The sequence below is a fragment of the Sporobolomyces salmoneus genome (genome assembly GCF_050403485.1).
Source record: "Sporobolomyces salmoneus JCM6883 DNA, S_salmoneus_JCM6883_v1_ctg2, whole genome shotgun sequence".
Taxonomy (NCBI): Eukaryota; Fungi; Basidiomycota; class Microbotryomycetes; order Sporidiobolales; family Sporidiobolaceae; genus Sporobolomyces; species Sporobolomyces salmoneus.
In genome coordinates, this window is record NW_027481161.1 from 274,574 (window position 1) to 295,354 (window position 20,781).

Genomic DNA, 20,781 nt, shown 5'->3' on the forward strand with positions numbered 1-20,781 from the left:
TCAACGGACAATAGATAGAAGGTTGATAATCCTATTTGTTTTCTTTCCTATGCAAATGCGAAAGAGAGGCCGCGATTACGTGAGAGCTACACCTCTGAGGAACGCCAATGTTCCCAAATTGTAATGCGTCAAATCAATCAATCGTTCCGCCTCCTTCTTCTGCTCTTTCTGAATGTCGAGCATCTTCTCCCTGATTTCATCTTCAGGGTTCGAGATGAGGACGTCTCCGTGAATTCGGAGGAAAACGGCGAGGAAAGTTTCGGTCGCTTCGAAGTCTCGATGGGAACGGAGTCGGGACAGGAGGGCGTGAAGGAAGGCGCGGAGATGAGGAAGGGTGGTGAGGGATCGGATTTCGAGGTCGAGGGCAGATGGAGAGAGAGCTTTGAGGTATTCGAAGAATGATTGATCTGGAAGCGAACTCCCCGTGTCAGCGTCAATGCGGAGGCTGACGAAGAGGTCACTCACAAGTTCCAGTCTCCTTTTCAGCCAGCAATCTCCTCACGAAATCCGTCTCGATCGAATTGCCCAGCGAGTAATCCAATTTCCTCTTCTTTCCCTCTTCCGTCAATCCATCCTTCTTCTCCGAATCCTTTCCGTTCACATCCGCACCGAAATCGAACCTCGCATCGGTCCCCGGTAGCGTCGGCAAGAAGAATGGAGCTCGTTCGGGTGCCTTCGGTGCTTCTTTCGGTTTGTTTCGTTGTTTGATCGTTTCGAGGTTGAGCAAAGTTTGCCATTTCGATCGAGGCATCAACGAGAGAGTAACAAGCTCTTGAGCGAGTTGATCCGGAGTTGTGTAAGGTTGGATGTCTTCCCATCGAGTTGGTGCAGAGATAGCAGATAGAGCTATCGAGATTTGGCGAGTGAGTTAGTCACCGAGCTCGAGAAGAGAGAGAAAATCAGACTCACAAGAATCGGTTGCGAGACCTTGTACGGTCGGAAGTGCGACATCTTCCAATGATTCCTCCTCAACGAAGGTGAGTAGCGAAACTTCAGCGAATTGCGCCCGGTTAGCCCTGTTCACCAAGAAGAAGCTAGATCAGCACAACGTGACAATCTAGCAAGAACGTCCATGACGAACCATAGATAAACTCCGACACTGTCGACATGGGTCGTCGCGAGGAAATCCCCCGAAGGAGAGAACGACAAACTCGTCGCGACACTCTTTGTCCTGAACGCGTCGACCAAGTTTCCGGTCGGAACGTCGAAAGTTCGGATAATCGAATCTTGAGAAGCCGTGATGATCCATCTCGAATCGGGTGAGAACGCCTACAACGAAGTCGACACGAAGTCAGCACCTTCGGCGAGAATGAGACAGACTGCTGATGACTTACGAGATCGAGAATTTGACCCCTAGCCCCCGATAACTCACGAACGACTCGTTTCGTCTCGATATCGATCACTCTCACGACCAAGTCGTCACAAATCGTAGCGAGGAGGGAGTTGTCGCGTTGAAGGAGGATCGAGGTGATCGAAGCGGTCAAAGTTAGGGTCGAGAGAAGTTTCATCGTTTGGAAATCGAAGAACTGTGGTTTCCGACACTTCTCCATCAATCTCAATTTAAAGGAGAGACGGGAACAGGACGAGACGCACGTGAATGACACCCTTTAGCGTACTGACGATGACGACTCGGTTCAAAGCGTCGACCGCAACTCCCGTAACGTTTCTCGATCTGATATCGTTCGCAGGTAGTGCTGGGTTTGTGGGTACTTGGAACACTTTCCTCTTGAGTCCCGACTGCATGTTGTAAGCGACGACTTGACCCGTCGAACTTCCGACCAGACCGAAATTTCCACAAGCGGTGACCGTTGAGACCTGTGGAGATCGAAATCTTTCAATTGAGTACGTAGGACGTAGCCGCAACTGAACGAGAGGATGCCTCACAGTAACTTTCCCAGTCGCTTCAAAAGTGAATTTCCCGACTCGCTTTCCCTCGACACTCCAACTCCTACCTCTCGCTTCTTCATTCGAAACCGTAACGACATCGTCCCAATCCTTCGATCTCGATGTCGAATAGGCGAGACTCGTGATTAGAGGTAATTTGAGCGAAGAAGGTTTGACGTCTAATCGAGTAGCCTTCCGAGCGATTGAACCTGTTTGACGGACTCGCCACGTTCAGCGAACCTATCTCTCACTGAAAGTGGAGTATCCGTACCTTGTGATAATTCGTAACCTCGAGAATCCCGAACGACACTCGTGTATCGTAACGAATGATCTTTTCCAGCCGTCAACAAAGCTTTCCCATCGTCGCCATAGTACCTCACTAGGTGAGGAGGTGCATGATGTCCAGATCGTTGTTTGAGTAATCTTGGTGCGGCCGTAGGAGTGTCGAGTAACCATTGCTGCACGTAGAAAACAATGAAAACCACCTTCGAAAGAGAAAGAGGAGAAAGAGGTGGTTAAGCGAATCCACGTACCTTCATTGAATTATCCGCTCCATTCGTCATGAACAGAGGTTGACCGACGACCCATTCGATTCCTCCAACAGCTCCTTCATGAGCGTTCCTCACCAAATGCATCAATTTCATTTCGTGATTCAAGTCGAACAAGGCGATGTGACCCGAAGTTGAAGCGACCGCAAGAGTCTGGGCGAGATCGTCTGTACGCTCATGACTTGTTCTATCAGTTTCCGGATGCTGAAAGATAGAACGAAGCGAGGGCGTACCATTACGGAAAGAAATGCAAGAAACTTCTCCAGCTCCATCTCCGTCGAACCGGACTCGACCGAGAGATTCTCCCATCCTGACGTCGAAGAGAACACAAGAACCGTTGGCGAATCCGATACCGAGGACATCGATAGCGGGGGATTGAGCGAGAGCTGTGATCGCTGTCGAAGAGTTCAAAGAGGAAGATGACGAGGTAGGTAAGATCGTCGAGAGGGAGAAGGTGTGGATACAAGATCTACTCATCAAACGTGTTAGTATAGAACGAACGAGAGGGGAGAGAGGAGGACGCACCCAGTTCGAATATTCCAAACTGCCAAGTCTCCCTCTTTACTCGCGACAACTACCTTGTTGAGATAACTCGCCGGATGCACGACCTTTGTCGGCGTGAACCCCGTCGGGAACTCTAGCACCGCGTAAGGGGTGACTTGTCCATCATTTTCTTCGTCTGAACTTTCGTCCTCCTCCTCCATTTTTGCATCTGCTTCGGCGAGTAAAGGATCCTTCGAAGCCGGATTCGAATAAGGTGGGATATCCCAAACATACATCCTCCTTTTCTCCTTACTCAACGCAACGAGAGTGTTTCCGAACAATACCATCTCTGATAAAACTTCTTCTTCTTCGCTCTTTTCGTCGTCCTCCTCCTCCTCTTCTGACGACGAGCTCGATCCGGATGAATCGCTATCTTCTTCGTAGTTGGGTGAAATACCTCGAGTAATGAATTCCCCAACTTGTTTCCCTCTGACGAACCTCCCGATTCGATTCCCACTCGCCGCAAATGTACTTTCGTTGTGTACCGCTAAACTCTCAATCTCTTTCCCCGTATCCGGACCTGCACACATCCTCTCTTATCAGTATACGTTCTCTTCTCCAAGAGAGCTGGGGAAGAGAAAATGTACCAACGAAAAGCAACCTCAAATTATCTCCTGTCCACATGGCCCAACTCTTGCCCAAGCTAGTCAAGACGGTCAAGGCGGGTTTCGTGAGATGTTTAGAGGCGCGGGATTGTACGATCAGGGGTGTAGAGGTTGAAACATGTCCGAGAGATCGAAAGGGTGCGAATAAAGGTTCTCGACGTTTGGGAGCTTGCGTGCTGGTGGTTGATGCGTTTGTTGAAGCTGTTCGAGCTCGTTTGGACGGTGGAGCGGCCATCGTAAGTTGATGGGATGGTGTAAAAGGCGAAACGAGATCAACTTTAACTTTTTTCAACTAAGAATTGCCGAGTCTAAGCGGATTAGGATTACAACGTAATCGCAATTAGCCATACTCACTGTCTTCTCTGAGCTGGTAGTAACGGAATGAAAAGGGGGTATCGTTTTACAATCGAGAGAATCGAAACAGAAAACGCGAACAAACTACCGAAAGAGAACCGAGTGAAAAGCGAAAACGAAAAAACGAAAACCACCTCAGAAACTCTGAGACCTCCTCCTCCTGGCAGCTCTTATAGCCCACCGTTCGCCCCACCTGATCCTATTCCAGATCCATTCGAATCGATCCCATCGAGTAACGAATAACTCTTCTGTAAAATGCATTCTCCACCCTTCTCCAAATCGATCGAGTAGCTATAGAATAAACCTTCTGAGGTGACTACCATGATTTGCGGGCTCGTCCTGTACGATCCGTCAGAAGAACCCACTAATCAGTATCATCCCTGCGCATGAGGGAACGAGAAGAGTCAGAGTGGACACAGAGGAGAACGTACGAAGAGATCCCGACGATTGATTTCACTCCATGAACGGGTAGTTTCAAGTAGGCGAAATCTCGTTGAGGATCGAACAAACCGGTTACTTGCGAAGGAAGGAAATTCGAAACTCCTCCGGCGATACCTCGGGTCAAGGAAGAGAGGGATTTCTTTCTTTGTGCGGATCTTACTCACACAAACGTTCTCTCCGTCAGCCGAAAGAAGAGGGTAGCCGAGGGAGGGAGTGAGGGAAGACGTACGAAGATAGATCTTTACGTTTCTGAGCTACGATCGCATCGTAACCTGCCGTGGTTAAATCTCCTCCTCCTCCACCCAGAATCATTCCTTGACTCGATCCGCTTGAACTATACCGATCCTCTCCATTCTCCCAATCGTTCCCAGCTCCTCCACCTCCTCCTCCTCTTGTCGCACTCGAGTTCCCCGTCCCTAGTTTGAAGATATGTACAGTTTCGGTATCGCTCGAAACTGCCATCAGAGTACTCTTCAAATTGAACCCGATCGACCAGATCTTCGCACTATAACTTCCTCTCCTAAACTCGTATTTCTTTTCTCCATCTGGTAGACCGAACACTCGAATGACGGTTCCTTTTTCACTTGAAGAGGCGAGGAGAGTACCGGATTGATTGATTGAGATATGAGATAACGGGGATTTGTGCGCTCGGAGAAGGTTCGTGACGGAGAGGGAGACGGCGTCGAAGAGGAGAATATCACCGGTTGAACTGGAGGAAGAGGGAGCGGAATTGGGGAGAGAGGAAGGAGAATTCGAGGAGGATGGACCGGAGAAGGGTGTGGTCGGTGATGGTAACGGGGAGGGATAGGCCAGGTAAGAGTTTTCAGAACTTGGTGAAAGTGAACAAATCGCTACAAAATTCAGGAATCTGGGTCAGCGGATCATTCCAGCGAAGAGTCGGAGTATAGGAGGCATACCATTCGGGTTCGGACTCGTCTCAATCTCGTGCAGCAACTTCATGTTGCTAATATCGTACACATAAATCTTTTCCTCCAAAACGACGACTAATCTTCTTCGATTCAATTTCACCGCAAGGATCGTTGTCGGAAACGTCAATTCGCAGATCGTAGATTGTCTCTGCGCCAGTTTCTCCCTAGCTGTATCAGCTCGTTTCTCCAAGGAGAAGACGGATGCAGGAGAGGAGAAACTGACTTTGGTATTAACGATTTGTAGTCTTCTCGTACTGCTCGATGGTCTATCTCCTGCTCCCACTAATGCTACCAGACTCGTACAGAACAACATCTCGACGATTGAGGTTGCTCCATCAGCTTTGGGCGCGAGAGAGCGGGTCATCAGCTCGCGAACTCTCCAGTCACTCGACGAGAAAGAAACGAGAACGTACTCCTCGCGTAAACTTTCCCGAATGGTTCGCAGTTTGTGATTGTATATCCTTTCCTCGTACCCGTTGCGATACACCTGGGGACAACAGTAAGGGAGACAGGTCAGGAACTTGATGACGAGTTGATCGAAGAAGAGGGAAAGGAACTGACGATTGATCCTGATTAAACGCGACGCTGAGTAGATCTGGGTTCGATTTGATCCCTCCTCGTGCTGCTGCCATCTCTGAACAGGAGATCTGGGAGAGGTTTGAAGTAGAGATGAGGGGAACTGCGTGTCGAAGGAATGGGCTGGAAACGTGTACTGGTTGCTCGGTTGATGTTCGATAGACTGTATCTGTTCTGGATAACGCTGTATAGGTGAAAAAGTCGAGGTCGGGGTGAATTGGAGAGAGCAAGAGACGATCCGCGAACCGAATCGGAAGCAGCTCTCTCTCTCCTTCACCCCTCTCGCCGCTCAGTTCCGACTGAAAATACCGCGGAAGATGAGCTTCGAAGGACAAGACCACCACCCGCACCGTCGCGGCTACCCTCCTTCTCCCGATCTCCTCCTCGAATCCCACAAGTCAGTCCCTCCCGGCTTGGAACTCGTGCAGGCACACTGGTTCACTCGGCATGGTGAAAGAGCTCGTAAGTACCGCATCTATCTCGACAGGGCAAGATTAGAGAGAAACTGATGAGCTTGGAACCTCTTTCGCAATCTTCCAAACTCCTCGTTCTCCCTCCCGCTCTGTATCTTGTGCAGCTGTGAGACAGAGGATGGTCGGACTGGGCGATATTCCGGCAGTCTTCTCCTTATGCACAGTCGGCAGACATTTCACCTCCGCCGTCTTAACCCTCTCGCCATCGAACGCTTCTTCGCAAACTTCATCTTCCTTACGGTCTTCACCTTCCCCTTCAAACCCTTTCCTCTCCACAACAAGACATACAACGACACATTCCTCCTCTCCTCCTCCTGAGTCAGCTTCGACCCCTCCGTACGCAGCACCGCTCGATCCAAATCCGTTCCAATTACCCGTCACTCGTTTAACTCAAAACGTCGCTTCCTCCGACGACAATACAACAGCCAATCCGTCTTTACCTACGAGAGGAGGACTATCAGATTGCTACTGGGGAGAGTTAACCGATCTAGGTCGAGAATCCACTCTTCGATTCGGTTCGATCCTCCGTGAAGTCTACACCTCGCCCTCATCCTCTTCCTCTACCCCATTCTTACCTCGTGAACTCGACACGCGGATGTTGAACGAAGGCGTAGTACAATTCAGGAGTACAAACATGCCACGAACGATCGAATCACTCCATCAAATCATCACTGGACTCTGGCCCGTTTCCGCTCGAAACCCTCGCGACGAGAACTTCCCGATTCATTTCATGGTTCGAAACTGGATGGACGAGAACCTTTACCCAAACGCCGTATGTAAACGACTTCGACAACTCGACGTACTTTCGATCGCACAAGCCGCGAAGACCAACAACCCCGATTTGGCGCAGTTCGATAAAGACTTGAAGGACGTGTTCGGGTTGGAGAAGGGGTTGAGGATCGATTCGAGTCCGAGAGCGAGTGGAGTGTTGGATACTTTGATGGTTTGTCGAGCGCATGGGATTCGAGTACCGGAGGTCTTCGAGGAGAGGAGGGTACTGGAAGGATTGGAGAGAGCTGTAGTGCACGAATGGTCAGTCCTTGCTTCCCTTCTGCCTCGACAACGACATGTATCGAGCGCTGATGAGAGAACGGAATGACAGGTTCGACGGGTACAACAACCCCGAATTCAAGCGACTCGCCATGGGACGTCTTCTCTCCGATCTTCACGGCTACCTCTCGCTCAAAATTGCTCAACCAGAGAAGGAGAAGCTCAAATTGTCAATCAACTCGTGTCACGATACTTCGCTCGGCGGGATTTTGAACGCCTTGGACGCTTTCAACGGGAGGTGGCCTGCGTTCACTTCGCATATCGGGATCGAACTCTACAAATCACCTTCCCCTGCGATCGAGAAGCCTGCCCCGACATCACCAGACACTCGACATTTTGTTCGCGTCCTCTACAACGGTCGACTTCTCTCGTTACCAGGTTGCGCATCCGCGGGGAATCATCTAGAAGGAACGGAAGGGAAGGTTTGTACGTGGGAAGCGTTCAAGGGAGTATTGGACAAGGTGAAGATGAGTGAGAAGGAATGGAAAGAAGCTTGTGGTAATACCGAGTGAGGAGCGAGAAGGAGCTTTCGGCGATTTGAAGCGGAGGACAGAGGCAAGGCGAGTAGATCTCCCTATCTTTATCACGTGACGAAAGCTATGACCTCCTTTTTTGCGATCTTCCTCTTTTACGTTTTCGACCAGTCGCATCTCGCTTGGTTGCACGTGCGTGAGTAATTCCCACATTGCCGAGAGAAGAGTACCTTCGTGGTGCCCATTTCCGAGTGCTCTTCGTTTTCAAATTTCTTGCGACATTCTGAATCTCCCTCTTCTTCTTCCCCGCTCACTGACTTTCACACTCGACAAGAATGTCCTTGAAAGCGCTCTGGAAACCCGTCGCCCTTCAAGCGGGCAAAGAGCAACTCGCCAGATCTTCTCACGGCCTCGTTTCGATCGGTTCGCAGGAAGTTCTCGTCTTTGGGGGTGAATTGAAACCTCGTACACCGGTTGATGGAGATCTGTTACAGATTGGAAGCGTCGACTGTGAGTACACTCTATTTCCTCTCCGTTTCGGCGAAACTGAACAGAGCTTCCTTTCGCATCTCGACAGCTTCTTCTCCTTCACTCTCGACTCTTTCTTCCTCCTCAGACAGCAGTCAACCCTGGCCATCTAGTCGAGTCGGAGCGTCCCTCGTCAGTGACTCTCAGACGGGCAAAGTCTACCTCTGGGGAGGTAGAGGAGGAAAAGAAATGGGAACTTTCACGAGTGAAACCGGGATCTGGGAGTACGACGCCTCGGGAACGAAACAATGGAAAGAGTTGGAGACGAAGGGCGAGCAACCGGAACCGAGGAGTTTTCATACGATGTGAGTCTTCTCCTCCTCGGTTTCGTTTTTCGAGATCTGAACTTCCTTTCGCGCAGAATAATCTATACCTTCACGCTGGATGTCCCGCCTCGGGTCGACTAGGTCAACTTCACTCCCTCGACCTCTCGACCCTCACTTGGACTCAGCTCCCTGACGCTCCCGGTCCAGGACGAGGTGGAACAGTTCTCACCCCTCTTCCTCGTATTTGTGGCTCGCTTCTCGCTCGATTCGGTGGATTTGCGGGCTACGAGCTCGACGGTTTGGACGTTTACGATATCGAGAAACGGGGATGGAGAACGGTCGAGACGGAAGGAGAGGCGAAACCGGACAAGAGAAGTGTACACGTTTTCGTCGGGCTAGATGGGGAACTCAAATGGGAGGGAAAGAATGTCGTCGGTGTGTTGGCTCTAGGCGAGAGGGAAGCTGCACCGGCAGAATTGGGTCACAACGGAAGTGGATACGTGAGTTTTCGATCCCCTTCTTGCGAGTTTTCGTATTCGAGCTCACCTCCTTACTCATCGTACAGTTCCACAACGATGCATGGGGCCTGTTGGCGACGAAGGAGGAGGGAGGAGACGTCAGATTATCGTGGACAAAGCTGGCATCTTCGACAAAGAGCGAGGGGATTCCGGAAGCTCGTGGATGGTTACCTGCCGCTCACCTATCGGGATCGAAGATCGTCTTCCAAGGTGGATTGAACGAACAGAACGAACGATTAGCAGACGCTTGGACTTTGGAAGTAGTCAAAGAATGAAGAAGACTTGAAAAAAGCTCGCTCCTCTTTTTTTGCCTTGTTGGGAAGTCCCATGAAGTCGTAGATTTTTCGGTCAACGCGAGACTCTCTGTCCCCTTCCGCGCGCTCCCGCTCGTCGAAAGCGAAGAGGTCCCAACTCTCGTCGGGAACGCGAGAGGAGATCAGGGAGAAAAGAGAAAGGGCGAGAAGCGAGAGCAACCGCTTCCTCTCTTTCTACTCTCTTCTCGTCACTTCCGCCTCCTTCCAGCTACGAGTGATCTTATCAACCGAGAATGGGCTCAGTCGCTGCACCTCCATCATTCCCTTGTCGTGAGTCTCTCCCGCTCTACCCTTCAACAGCCTCCCGTTCCTCTCGAACTGACTCTCCCTCGACTGTGAAGCGTACACTGCTGGAGGATGTCCTCTATTCAACACTATCGAACTACCGAAGCCCCAGACCCCAAGCTGTAGCGGAGGTTGTTCTCCCCCAGCTCTCCCTTCCGAATCTTCAGCTCCTTCTCCCCTCGATCCCTCTCGTAAACTTCGCCCAATCTCTCCTTACCGTGCTCCTACTCCCTCCTCCTCTCGTCCCCCTTCGATCGAACTCGCTTCAGCTGTTCCTTCTACTCAGTCTCAATCAGCGGAGAAATGGAATGCCGTTCTCGAGTTAGGACTCTCGCCTTCCGAAGTCGACCTCGCTCCTCTTTACGTACCCTTCCCACAACGACCTTCTCCTCAACCACAACCTTCGATGGGAAAGAGGACCTCGTCGGCGTCGTCGTCGTCGATTTGGGATATCGAAGAACTCGTCCCTCCTCAAGGATCTCAATCGAAGAAACCTCGTTTCTCGTCTCAACCTGCGATCGATCTTCCACCTCCTCGTGATCTTCACTTCGACGCCTCACTTCCGGCGGCGAGCGCGAGTGATCGAACGTACACTTCCCCTGCTCCATGTGTCGATTCCGAGGAATCATTCGCGAACGAAGTCGTTACCGTGAGTCGTCTCCCTCTTCATCTCCCGGACGACGAGCCGCTGACTCCCCGACGTCGTCGACATGCAGCCCTTCATCTCGAAGCTTCAATACCTCCTCGACCACCCCGAAAACGACCCTTGGATTCGCTGGGATTCGACCGTGAGTCGGTCTCCTTCGATAGTCGGGTTCGTATCTGTCGAGCTGACTCTCGAGGACTACACCTCACAGGGAACTTACGTCTTGATCGCTCATTCGAAACCTCACCTCCTCGAGATCCTAGCTCGTTACTTCCGTCATACGACGTCTGCTTCGTTCGTTCGTCAATTGAACGTGAGTCCCTCTTCTTCCTACCCACGCTCTTTCCAAGACCCTGACGCTGACCCGAGGAGGCGAGTAGATCTACGGGTTCAAGCGTATGTCGACCGTTCAACTCCTCTCGATCCTCGAATCTTCCTCTCTTCCCATTTCTGTCTCCGTCCCTATCCCTTCTCCCTCCACTCCATCCACCGCACAACTCCAACCCATTCCGACGACGACGATGATGACGGAAACCTTTTCCGCCTCTGATTATTCCGCCTTCCACCATCCGAAATTCTTCAAATCGACTCCCGGGAAAGTCTGTAGGTTGGGGGGATTAAAACCGATCGTGAAGGAAAGAGCACCGAGGAATAGGAGTAAGAAGGCGAAAGCTCAAGCTCAGACGGATGGTAGTGAGAGGAAAGTGTTGCAGGGATCGATGGGACCGGGTTTCGCTTGAGAAAAGTTGTTGGGACTCGTTTGGTTTGTTCGTCTTTCGTGTTTTTTCTGTCTTGTTTGTTCCTTTACGTTGCCCCCTTCTGTGCTAATCGTCGCTGATATACCTTCTGGGTTTCTCTTCTTGTCGTTTTCGCAAATCTTCCCCACTAATCGTTCCCTTGCCTTCTGCAACTCGTTCTCGTTCTACGTATTCGATGTTCTTGCGAGAGGATAAGGTGCATTGCTGAGTTAGCTGAAGGCTACAAGAACGAGAAAAAGTGATTAAGTGATAAAAAAGCACGGAACGAATGATATATAGATTGGAACTCTCCCTCTTCCTCTTGCCCCTCCTCGGTCGGTGCGGGTCGTCGGTCAACAGCATTTCCCACCCAACATCCCTTTCTTCTCGGCATCCCCTCCACCACTGTTCCAACTACTCACTCGTCTCAATTCTCGAGATCCATAACTGACTCCACTGCCCGCCGCATCGGGCTCGATCTGTCCAGATTCGATTGCGAGTAGGAGGGAGCGCGCGAGGAGGAGGAAAGGCTAGAGAGCGAATGATCAAATCGTAAGAAACTTCAAACGAATCTTTCTCTCAAGTGAGAGAAAAGCGCACCTGTTCGACGTTTTCTCCCGTCTTTGACGAAGCCTCAACGAATAATGCGCCTGTTCAAACGTTTCACTCGTCAGCAGAGTTCCAAAGGAGGCGAGCGAGAGGGAAGTGAGCTGACCATGATCCTGAGCCCATCGACTCGCCTCCAAAAACGGTACTTGTCTGTCTTCTTCCGGTCTATCGCACTTGTTCCCCACGATCACTACCTCTAGATCTGGACTCCCTAGTGCTCTCGCATCGCTCAGCCATACGGGTAGGCTTTCGAACGATCTCCGACTAACCAGCAGAAAGGGAATTAGATGATTCGAAGGAGACGAGGGACAATTGGATGGTGGGACTGACGAGGTAATGTCGAATACTATGATACAACCTGCGGCGTTTCGATAGTAGTTCCGAGTCACGGAACGGAATCGTTCTTGTCCTGCCGTGTCCCAGATCTTTCGAAAATCGAGAAATCAGTCTCCTGACCGTCGAAATGAGTCTAGCAATAGAAAGTTACGACGTACCTGCACTTTCAGTGTCTTGGAATTTGCTATCCGAGCTCCAGCGACTGATCTATCCGGACTCGAGGAAGGTAACCGCATCAAAGTCGAAGCGAATTCGACTCCTGTGCAACAGAAGCCGGCAACATCAGCTAGCCGGTCAAGCTAGGCGATCTTGTGAGACAAGCGAGCAGGAATGCACCGATTGTATGAGGAGAAGGATCCCGGTCTGCGAAAAGAGGGAAAACGAAAACGAAAATCAGTTTCTTCGCTCGTTTCACGAGGGCTCAGGAGGAGGAGGGGAGATCAAGCTCACATCCATCATTGAGGAAGTGGTACATCAGACATGATTTCCCTACACCCGAATCGCCTGTTCGCACCACGAAAGAAGCGGTCAGCCTCCCCGAATCTCGAAGTTGGGTTGGTTGACCCAGAGTCGCTCGTTCCCTCCTTCAACCCGCGCCTTGTCTGCTCTCTTCTGATCTGTGTGCAGTCTCCCGTTCGCGTGAATCGAGAGATCCAGTTCAGCCCCCACCTCGACCCGTTGAAACCCGTTTGAATCTAGCTGTTGGCCTTACCGATAAGAATGAACTTGAGTAGATAGTCTACATAGGATACTTGAGAGTCAGTACGAGCGTTCGGACCGGTAACAAACGCGGTTTCCGATGCGAAGGAACCGAAAGAAGATCAAACTCACCATATAGCTCCGGTAGCTCTGTGGATGCAAGGGAGCCCATCAGTTCGGTGGCCCGGTGCTTTGGAAGAGTGAGAGATGTACCGGTGACTTGATTCATCAGTAGCAGGACAGTGTCGAGGAAGGAAAGTCGTGAGGAAGCGGAAAGGGCTCTGAATTTAAGCGGGGTAAAGCTGCGGTTCTGTGTCGTTCAAGCTGAGGGTCAGAGAGTGTCTGTTGATGTTGATGAGAGCGCGAGGTGAGGTGGAGACAGCGAGAAGAGCGCGACTTTCGACGAATTTACTACCACTGCACTTTCCAGTTTGAGATTGAATTGACTTCCGCTTCGAGTCGGTTAAGTTCTTCTCGCGTTGGCTTGTCACTCCGCAGATTTAGGTGATTGTGTGATTACAACGAGCGAAATGTTACAGAGTAGTCGCGGAAATTTTGAACGGCGACTGAGCTTGAATTCGCTTTCTCGATTCGCATGAGCAGCCTTTGAATCAAGCTGACTCGTTACAGCCGTCAAGTCGTCGATCATGATGAGCTGGAGCCACTGATGCACAGGAGCAAGCGGAAGTCAGCGCGAGTCGCCGGATAGACTTCTGGAAACGAAAACGGAACGAGCTTTTCGCGAAATCGAGCAGCTTTTAGCACCGCCGACTCGAGCCAAATCAGTCACAAGAGTGTACAAAGCATCTACCAAATCTCGGGGGTGGCCATCCGGGCGCGAAACACGCCTTCACTGGTCAGGACGAGCTTGGAACAGGATGAACCGAAAGTCTGCTTCCAACAATCAGATGGGGTCAAGGTTCTGAGGGACTGTTTTGCTACACCAGTGACTCGAAGACATCATGAACGAGCTCTTGACAGGCTGCCATCTGGGAAAGGTCGTTCAATATCGGAGAAGCTCAGGAGAGAAAAGGGAAGGAGCAAAAACGTACCATTGACGCCGCCTCAGGCTACCGAATGATACGAAAAGCGATGGCAGCATACCTGAAATGCCAGTGAGTTACCTCAAAGCAAAGGTGCTGCGCTCAAGGGCAAAGTCACGGAGAAAACGCGTTGTCGAGATGAAAACCAGAACAAGCGATGGATCAAGCGACGGACGAGTGCGAAGGTATCTGACGCGCTCGAGTCCTGTAGCGAGATCTCCAATGATGCCTCCGTAGTCGTCAGCCCGAAGCTAGGTGAGGGTAGAAGAGTGAAACTTGATTCAACTTTTTTCTCGCTTCTTCCCTTCACTGTCACAGCTTTACACCTCAGGAATTGTACCACCACCCCATCGAGAGACCTCTCCGATGCAATCTCTAGCCTCTACGAGTGCTCCCACGCCTTTCCCCCTCTCCGAACCGAACCTCCGATCTCACACTTCTCTCGAAGGAATCGCACCTCGTCGAACGGTTCAGATCTACCTCCAGAGCATCTCGAGAGCTCAAGGATTCTTCGACCTCCCGACGGATCCGATCAGGGACGACGAAACACCCCCTTCGTTGCAGACTCTTGCGGCGAGTCCTGCTTTACCTCGACAACAATCGGGTCACAAGAGGAGGAAACTCGACGAGGAGGAAGAAGAAGTGTATGGTGCGAGAGATACGGCGTTGGTCATGCACGAGGGAGGAGAGAGGGAAACGAAAGGGATTCTCAAGAATTCGACTGCTTCTGTTTCGACGCCGATCAAGAAGAAACCCTCACTCGTATCAGCTATGAGACCAAGATTAGCTTCGGTGAACAAAAATGCGGATACCGCGAAGGACGGGAAACGAAAGAAGGGAAAGGGAGAAGTAGGAGTAGGGTCGAATGGAGAAAAGGAGAACAAGAGACGCTCAGAACAGCGGGATGCGAAGGGGAAGAGTAAAGCCGTTGACGAAGGCAACGAGAAAAAGAAGTCTGACAAGGGAAAAGGGAAATTGAGGGAAGAAGTCTCGAACGAGAAAGAAGCTGCCGAACTCGAAGAACGTAAGCTGTCCATCCCTCATCTGCGTGCGCCACCCGAACGGCATAGCTGATCCACTCGGTATGCTGGTAGGTCTCGAAACGCGCAAAGAACGACGTCGAAACAAAGCTTTCATTCGTAAAGATCGATCCCTTACCGCGACAGCTACCGGAATCGCAGCGGCGTCAAATTTGAAGAAGAAGACTACCTCGAAGAAACGTGAGCATGACAATACCGATTCGGAAGATAGCGAGGTCGGGACGAAAGGAAAGTCGAAGAAGGAAGGGAGGAAATCGGCGGAACAGAATGGAAGAGAATTGGTTCAGGGTCTCGAGAGACCAAAGGCTATCGGTCAAGGACGACTCACTGTGAGTCTCTTCTTACAAGATGGTCCGAGAGTACGTCGAGACTGATCATCCCTAGCCCAGATAGCTGAAATCTGCGAATCAACTCGGAATGTTCAACAAAGGCAAAGCTTCTGCTCGCGTTAAAGTAGGAAAAGCAGGTAGGTTCTACTTCTTTCCCTCGACAGACTGTCTAGATACTCATCGTTCTCCTCGCTGTGCCAGTTCCGGATCTCGCATTCTCCGAGATGAAATTCCTCAACTCGACTCGTCCTCCTGCTCCTTCTCCTTCGGCATCCGACTCGGTATCTTCAGCACCAGAGCTCGAACTCCCGGAACCTCATATGAACAGGAAGAAGGCCAAGAACTCGACAGGACGTCGAACTTACGGCTCGAGAGGATCTCATCGCCGACGCTCGAGCTCGAAATTGAGGATGGACGAAACCGCGTCGGAAAACTCGACAGACGTCGACGATCTTCCTGATCCCTCCCAAGCTCTCGCTGCCAGCAAGAAGAAAGCTCGACTCGAACCCTCCTCTCCGAAAAAGGCCCGCCGTCAAACCGATCATGCACCTCCTCCCGCTTCTCGCGCTTCTTCAAGATCATCACGACGATTCCATGATCTCGAACCCGAAGTCCCCGTTGCCGGAGAACCACGACACGCTCAGCGAGACATAGTCGATTTGGAAGAATCGAATTTCTCGGCTCACTCGGCTCATTCACTCGCTATGCGTCGTCGATTTCGAACAGTCACTGCGGCGCAAACTGAGGAGATCGCAGAGGAGGAGGAACCGCGACCAATGGAGGAGGAAGAGGAAGAAATCGCACATGACAACTCGAATCGACCCGCCGAGGAGCGAATCTTGCCCCCGGTCGTGGCGCCTTCCCTCACTTCGCCTCATCGTATCATCGAGGGGACCAATCACAAGACGCATGAACTCGATCCGTCATCTTCGATTCACACTGAATCCATCGCTCAAATCCTTCGCGACAACGCTTCTACCGCCAACGACCCTGATGTACCGCTCTCCCGCGAATCAACTTCACTCTTCCCTGCTCTAGCATCACCTCGCCACTCGAAGCCTCTCGCTCACGAAGTCTCACTCCCTCACTTCAACCCTCCTTCCCTGACTCGTTCCTACTCGATGTACTCTCGATCTCGCTCCTCTTCTGCCGCGCCTTGTTACCGTCCTCCCACCTCTTTCGCTTCTTTTGGTCGTCAAAGGAGTCTCAGTGACGCGGCAAAGTACGACTATGTTGGAGGACCTCTCGAACCGATCAACCCCTTCGCTCCGACTTCGTTCGTCATGCCTCATGGGATCCTTGCGCGAACTGACCCGGGAGGAGGATCCGATCAGTTTATTGACGTATCGCAGGGAATGGAGGAAGGCTACGATGCGATCCAAATGAGAGAAGGAGGATCGGAGGAAAGGGACGGGAAGTTCTCGCAACCAAGTTGTCGACCGCTCTTCGGTGAGGACATGATAGAGGAGCGAGTTGGCGCTGGTCGACCTCAGTCCATCCACGGAACTGGAACTGCATTGGATGAAGAAGTGATGGCGAATCTCTGGTACAGGAATGTTCTATAAAACAACTCAGCTTTGCTCATATTCTACTCACCCATCATAGTTTTGCATCCCTCGGCTCCTTCTCTTTGTATCTTTGCCTCTTGCAAGGTCACTCCCTCTCGTTTTGCCTCTCACCGAAAGACTTCCTCTTCTCCAGAAATTTCTGCGAGATTCTTCTCTTCTCCTTCAGCATCCATCAACCATGAGCGACAACTCAGCTCCCGCGACCACAGAAGCTGGGGATGCATTAACCAACACTCTCCGACCACAAACCGACTGTTTCGTCACGGTTCGAATCATCAAATCCTTCGAATATCGAACAACGAAAAACCTTTTACTCCCTCACATCGATGCGACGACTATGACCGTTGGACAGTTGAAAGAAACTTGTAGGGAACGTATGTACACCTTCTTTGGTCAGATAGAGAGAGATGAGGAGCTGATAGAGGGGAAGTTGATCGATTTTAGAGATCAAGACCGCTGCTGGGTTCAAACCGTTTAGGACGTGCCAGTTGGGTTAGCTGGAGCTTCTATATACCTCATAAGGCGATCTGCTGACACTCAGACGCGCAAATAGATACGTTGAAGCTGTATACGAAAGCTCACGGAGCAAAAGTGAGCAAACCTCTCCTTCACTCGCTTAATTGAACCCTGTAGCTGACGGGAATGGTTCGAGTAGACTACGAACTTGATTATGAACCTCGAGAACGACGAATGGATCCTCGAAGATGATTCAGTCACTTTGGCTTCAGTTGGAATCGGTTCGTTCTCCCCGTTCCTCTCTCTCCTTTGCTCTGCATGACTGACGAGATCGGTCTCTGTAGAGAATGAGGCAGAAGTCAGCTTCTTCAATCGTGAGCTGTATGAAGCGTTCAAAATCAATCCAGCTCAAGCTTGGTAAAACAAAAAGTCTCGCAAAACTTCATCTCCCCTCCCTTCGCATACCGTACTTCGCATTACTACCCTTTGCGGGCTATTCACGCTACTTTATCGTATTCACTGGTGTTGTAAGACCATTTTAATTCCCTGGGGTCCTCCGCATTAGCTAGCCTTCGGAAAGAGTTCAGGGAGAAGACTCAGAAGCTCTCGAGAACGACTCGCCAAATGGAGGATGAGAACAACATGCACAGTAGAGATGACAATCACAATAAGAACAAGATAAGTTAAGAGCTACTAACGTTTCTTCTCAGTCTGATTCAATTCATCCCTCACGATCTCCTTCACTTCTTTCGGTTTCTGATTCCCCGTCAAAACGATCCATCTCTCCCCACCTCTCGTCGACAAGAGACTACCACCGCTACTCGAGGTCGAAGTCGAACCACCGCCGACGTATTTGATGTAACAGAAATCGGGGAACCGTTTCGCGAGAAAAGTGAGGGATTCGTCCGCTTCTTCGAACCCGATCGATAGGAGAGGACTGTTGGAGACTGCCGTACAGACATCATCGAACCTTGTTGGTCTTGTACCGCATCGCCTGCACGTCAAAACAGTCAATCAGTGTTCGGTTTTGCGAAAAGAGGGAGAGAAGAAGGAGACTGACATGGCGACGACGTCTGCGATACTTCCCAATCTACTCAACATTGCTCGTTGTTTATAGATCTCTTGTGCGGTTAACATGACGGGATCTGGTTCTTCTTTACTGGGTTTGAGACTACGTTTCGAAGGCGAAGAACCTCCGGACGCTAATCCAGATAGGGAGGCTTGATAGGCCGTTGGTTGAGCCGCTCTTTGTTTCGCTTCGATCTGAGCGAGTGAAGGAGTCAGTTGCCTGGAATGAATGAAGACAAAAACCAGGGGGAGACTCACTCGTTCTCGTCGAGCTCTGTCTCGATCTGTTGTCGAACCAGATTTCGTTTTGACGGGTCTACCATCGAGTAGCGCCTTGACGAAATCCTTCGGACTGACTACTGGTAGATTGTTGTCGGTCGTCGATTTCGATCGAGGAGTAGTCGGCGAAGAGAGGATATCCGAGGGAGTTGAAGGTTTCTTCGGGCTCGGAGTCGAAGTCGAAGCGATCGCAGGTACGGCATAATCGAGAGGAGGTAACTCAACGCTCGGGATGAATCTCAACAAATGAGAAGAAGTCGAAGTCGCCCATCTGAGATCTTGATCTAATTCATTCTGGTTCAACCTCTCACTTTCGACGATTTCCTTCCCTGCGTTCCTCGCCCATCTCTTCAATCTCCGCTCGACTTCTTTCCTTCGTTCTTCTTTACCTTGAGTCCATAGAGCTACTAGACTCATCCCGTCTCTTCCTTTCCCGATACTACTCGGACTCGGAGGGACTGTTGCTGAGAAACCTCCTCCTCCTTGTTTCGGTGACGAAGGCGGTAGTAACTCAAACTTCGGTAACTGAGGGTTCGCCTTAACACCGACCGAAATCCCGACTCCATAAGTCGACGAAACTTTCCCCATCTTCGCCAACCTCGACCTCGTGATCAAGAATCCCATACCTCCTGCCTCATTCCCCTGTACCTCCAAGTCATCTGCATCTTCCTCTCCGTCTCGAGATCCACACCCTTCCCAGACCCAACAGAGTTTCTTCAGTTCGTTTTCGGTGAATCGTTTGCCGGAGGCTTCGAGCATTCGAGTTAGGGTGGGAAGATCGATCAGGTTCGTCATCCGGACACAGGCGGAGGAGGAGGTAGGGTGGACGGAGGAGACGGTAGAGGCTATGGAGGAGCCATGGATGGAGAGGTGGAGAATGAGAGCTCGTTCGAGAGCGGTATGAAGCGATAGAAGATGAGTGAGGGAGGGAGGGAGCGATGAAGACGAGGCATTATTAGCTGGAGAGCCGAAGGGGAGTCCGAGAGATGGAGAGGGGGAAGTAATCAGGTCAGAGAGGGGATTCGATCGAGGAGGAGGAGTGACTGGTCTTCGTTTCGTCGGTGACAATTTCGTCGGAGTTCTCGCGGCTTTCGTCGGTGATGAAGTCAACTTGAAGTCCTCGTCGTCACTACTGTTAAACTCCAACAACCGTCCTTTCCCCTTTGACGGAGAAGCGTTCGCCAGCTTCTCGCGCTTCATTTCCAACTCGACCGCTTTACGTTTCTCCTCCCTCCTCGTTCTCTGTAGATCCTCGACCGTCTCCACTGGTTCGCTCAGGAGTAAGTTCGCCTCGATTTCTTCTTTCGTGAGAACCTCTTTCTCGTCTTCGGTTGGGGGACGGTAAACTCGACCTCCGAGAGTGACGAGAACTCGAGGCGATTTCGGGGGAGGTTTCGAAGGTGATGAGGAGGATGAGTTCGAGGCTGTTCTTTGACGAGGGGCAGAGGAAGGTGGAGTTGGAGGCGCTTGCAGTTTACTGGAAGAGACGAAGAAATGTGATCAATTCGAGAAAAGAGTCAAAGGGTGCAGATCGAGAGAGCGCGTGATACGTACTTTGCTGTTGTGCTCTTACTCCGCCTGTTCGCGCTGTCGGGAGTACCTCTGACAGGGCCCTTTGAGGGAGATGTCGCGTGTTGAGTGATGAGTTCCCCTCCTTCGTCCTCCTCCATCATGACTTTTCTGCGCGCTGTTAGAGCTTTAGAGGCTGGCATCTGTATTGGGCGTTTCGACGTCGCAGGTGAGAGTGATGGGTTGAAGTTGGAAGTGATGAAAATTGGAGTGATGGTCACAGGTGAAAGAGCGTCTTGATCGGGCGTTTGCGTCGGAATGGCACTGATCGATGGTGTACAGCAGGCTGGAATAGAGCTTCGAATAGAGTATAGCGAGATGAGGGAGAGAACGATCCGATTTGCTCCTTTGCAATTGTTCAAGCTTTTTCGAGCTTTTTTTCAGCAGTTTACTGCAGTTCGTCGGTCCTGTTATAGATCTGGTAACACAGACAGCACAGCGAGGCAAAAGCGAGGAAAAAAATGCACTGACGAAGGAAACGGTTCGCAATCAACTTGAAGTCACAATCCGCAGATTACTCTCACCTTCACCACTCTCCAAGAGGCCCATACACACCACAGCGTCACTCAGGAACAGTCGTGAGCTTCTCCGACCTCACTCGCTCCTACTCGACGT

At 51.0% G+C, this 20,781-nt stretch overlaps 9 protein-coding genes across 9 annotated transcripts; 5 read left to right on the forward strand and 4 right to left on the reverse strand.

The window, feature by feature from the left end:
* Window positions 1–75: 75 nt before the first annotated feature.
* Window positions 76–3,815, reverse strand: UTP21 (rRNA-processing protein UTP21; the record flags this gene model as incomplete). Its single annotated transcript, XM_076628592.1, has 12 exons — window positions 76–407; window positions 466–846; window positions 910–1,016; window positions 1,082–1,269; window positions 1,335–1,526; window positions 1,594–1,815; window positions 1,885–2,093; window positions 2,156–2,342; window positions 2,418–2,599; window positions 2,666–2,901; window positions 2,958–3,495; window positions 3,563–3,815. The coding sequence occupies 12 exons, from the start codon at window positions 3,813–3,815 to the stop codon at window positions 76–78; spliced, it is 3,027 nt and encodes a 1,008-aa protein (XP_076491328.1).
* Window positions 3,816–4,104: 289 nt separating this feature from the next.
* On the reverse strand, window positions 4,105–5,936 carry ATG18 (phosphoinositide binding protein ATG18; the record flags this gene model as incomplete). The annotated part of the gene is made up of 7 exons (XM_076628593.1): window positions 4,105–4,273; window positions 4,366–4,530; window positions 4,605–5,226; window positions 5,293–5,452; window positions 5,528–5,643; window positions 5,718–5,791; window positions 5,866–5,936. 7 exons carry the CDS (start codon window positions 5,934–5,936, stop codon window positions 4,105–4,107), a joined length of 1,377 nt encoding a protein of 458 aa, XP_076491329.1.
* A 261-nt stretch (window positions 5,937–6,197) lies between these two features.
* On the forward strand, window positions 6,198–7,915 carry JCM6883_003623 (uncharacterized protein; the record flags this gene model as incomplete). The annotated part of the gene is made up of 3 exons (XM_076628594.1): window positions 6,198–6,342; window positions 6,458–7,385; window positions 7,456–7,915. 3 exons carry the CDS (start codon window positions 6,198–6,200, stop codon window positions 7,913–7,915), a joined length of 1,533 nt encoding a protein of 510 aa, XP_076491330.1.
* A 296-nt stretch (window positions 7,916–8,211) lies between these two features.
* On the forward strand, window positions 8,212–9,463 carry JCM6883_003624 (uncharacterized protein; the record flags this gene model as incomplete). Its single annotated transcript, XM_076628595.1, has 4 exons — window positions 8,212–8,386; window positions 8,454–8,628; window positions 8,744–9,170; window positions 9,236–9,463. The coding sequence occupies 4 exons, from the start codon at window positions 8,212–8,214 to the stop codon at window positions 9,461–9,463; spliced, it is 1,005 nt and encodes a 334-aa protein (XP_076491331.1).
* A 272-nt stretch (window positions 9,464–9,735) lies between these two features.
* On the forward strand, window positions 9,736–11,173 carry JCM6883_003625 (heat shock factor family protein; the record flags this gene model as incomplete). The annotated part of the gene is made up of 5 exons (XM_076628596.1): window positions 9,736–9,772; window positions 9,844–10,436; window positions 10,504–10,575; window positions 10,645–10,746; window positions 10,814–11,173. 5 exons carry the CDS (start codon window positions 9,736–9,738, stop codon window positions 11,171–11,173), a joined length of 1,164 nt encoding a protein of 387 aa, XP_076491332.1.
* A 350-nt stretch (window positions 11,174–11,523) lies between these two features.
* On the reverse strand, window positions 11,524–13,043 carry JCM6883_003626 (Rab family GTPase; the record flags this gene model as incomplete). The annotated part of the gene is made up of 10 exons (XM_076628597.1): window positions 11,524–11,700; window positions 11,771–11,820; window positions 11,886–12,043; window positions 12,110–12,204; window positions 12,274–12,374; window positions 12,452–12,478; window positions 12,566–12,619; window positions 12,828–12,854; window positions 12,947–12,964; window positions 13,028–13,043. The coding sequence occupies 10 exons, from the start codon at window positions 13,041–13,043 to the stop codon at window positions 11,524–11,526; spliced, it is 723 nt and encodes a 240-aa protein (XP_076491333.1).
* A 1,180-nt stretch (window positions 13,044–14,223) lies between these two features.
* On the forward strand, window positions 14,224–16,791 carry JCM6883_003627 (uncharacterized protein; the record flags this gene model as incomplete). The annotated part of the gene is made up of 4 exons (XM_076628598.1): window positions 14,224–14,881; window positions 14,952–15,226; window positions 15,291–15,363; window positions 15,428–16,791. 4 exons carry the CDS (start codon window positions 14,224–14,226, stop codon window positions 16,789–16,791), a joined length of 2,370 nt encoding a protein of 789 aa, XP_076491334.1.
* Window positions 16,792–16,972: 181 nt separating this feature from the next.
* AIM29 (Aim29p) lies at window positions 16,973–17,671 on the forward strand (the record flags this gene model as incomplete). The annotated part of the gene is made up of 5 exons (XM_076628599.1): window positions 16,973–17,168; window positions 17,239–17,286; window positions 17,348–17,385; window positions 17,450–17,531; window positions 17,595–17,671. 5 exons carry the CDS (start codon window positions 16,973–16,975, stop codon window positions 17,669–17,671), a joined length of 441 nt encoding a protein of 146 aa, XP_076491335.1.
* A 272-nt stretch (window positions 17,672–17,943) lies between these two features.
* Window positions 17,944–20,309, reverse strand: JCM6883_003629 (uncharacterized protein; the record flags this gene model as incomplete). Its single annotated transcript, XM_076628600.1, has 4 exons — window positions 17,944–18,244; window positions 18,311–18,513; window positions 18,577–20,074; window positions 20,152–20,309. 4 exons carry the CDS (start codon window positions 20,307–20,309, stop codon window positions 17,944–17,946), a joined length of 2,160 nt encoding a protein of 719 aa, XP_076491336.1.
* Between the last annotated feature and the right edge of the window lie 472 nt (window positions 20,310–20,781).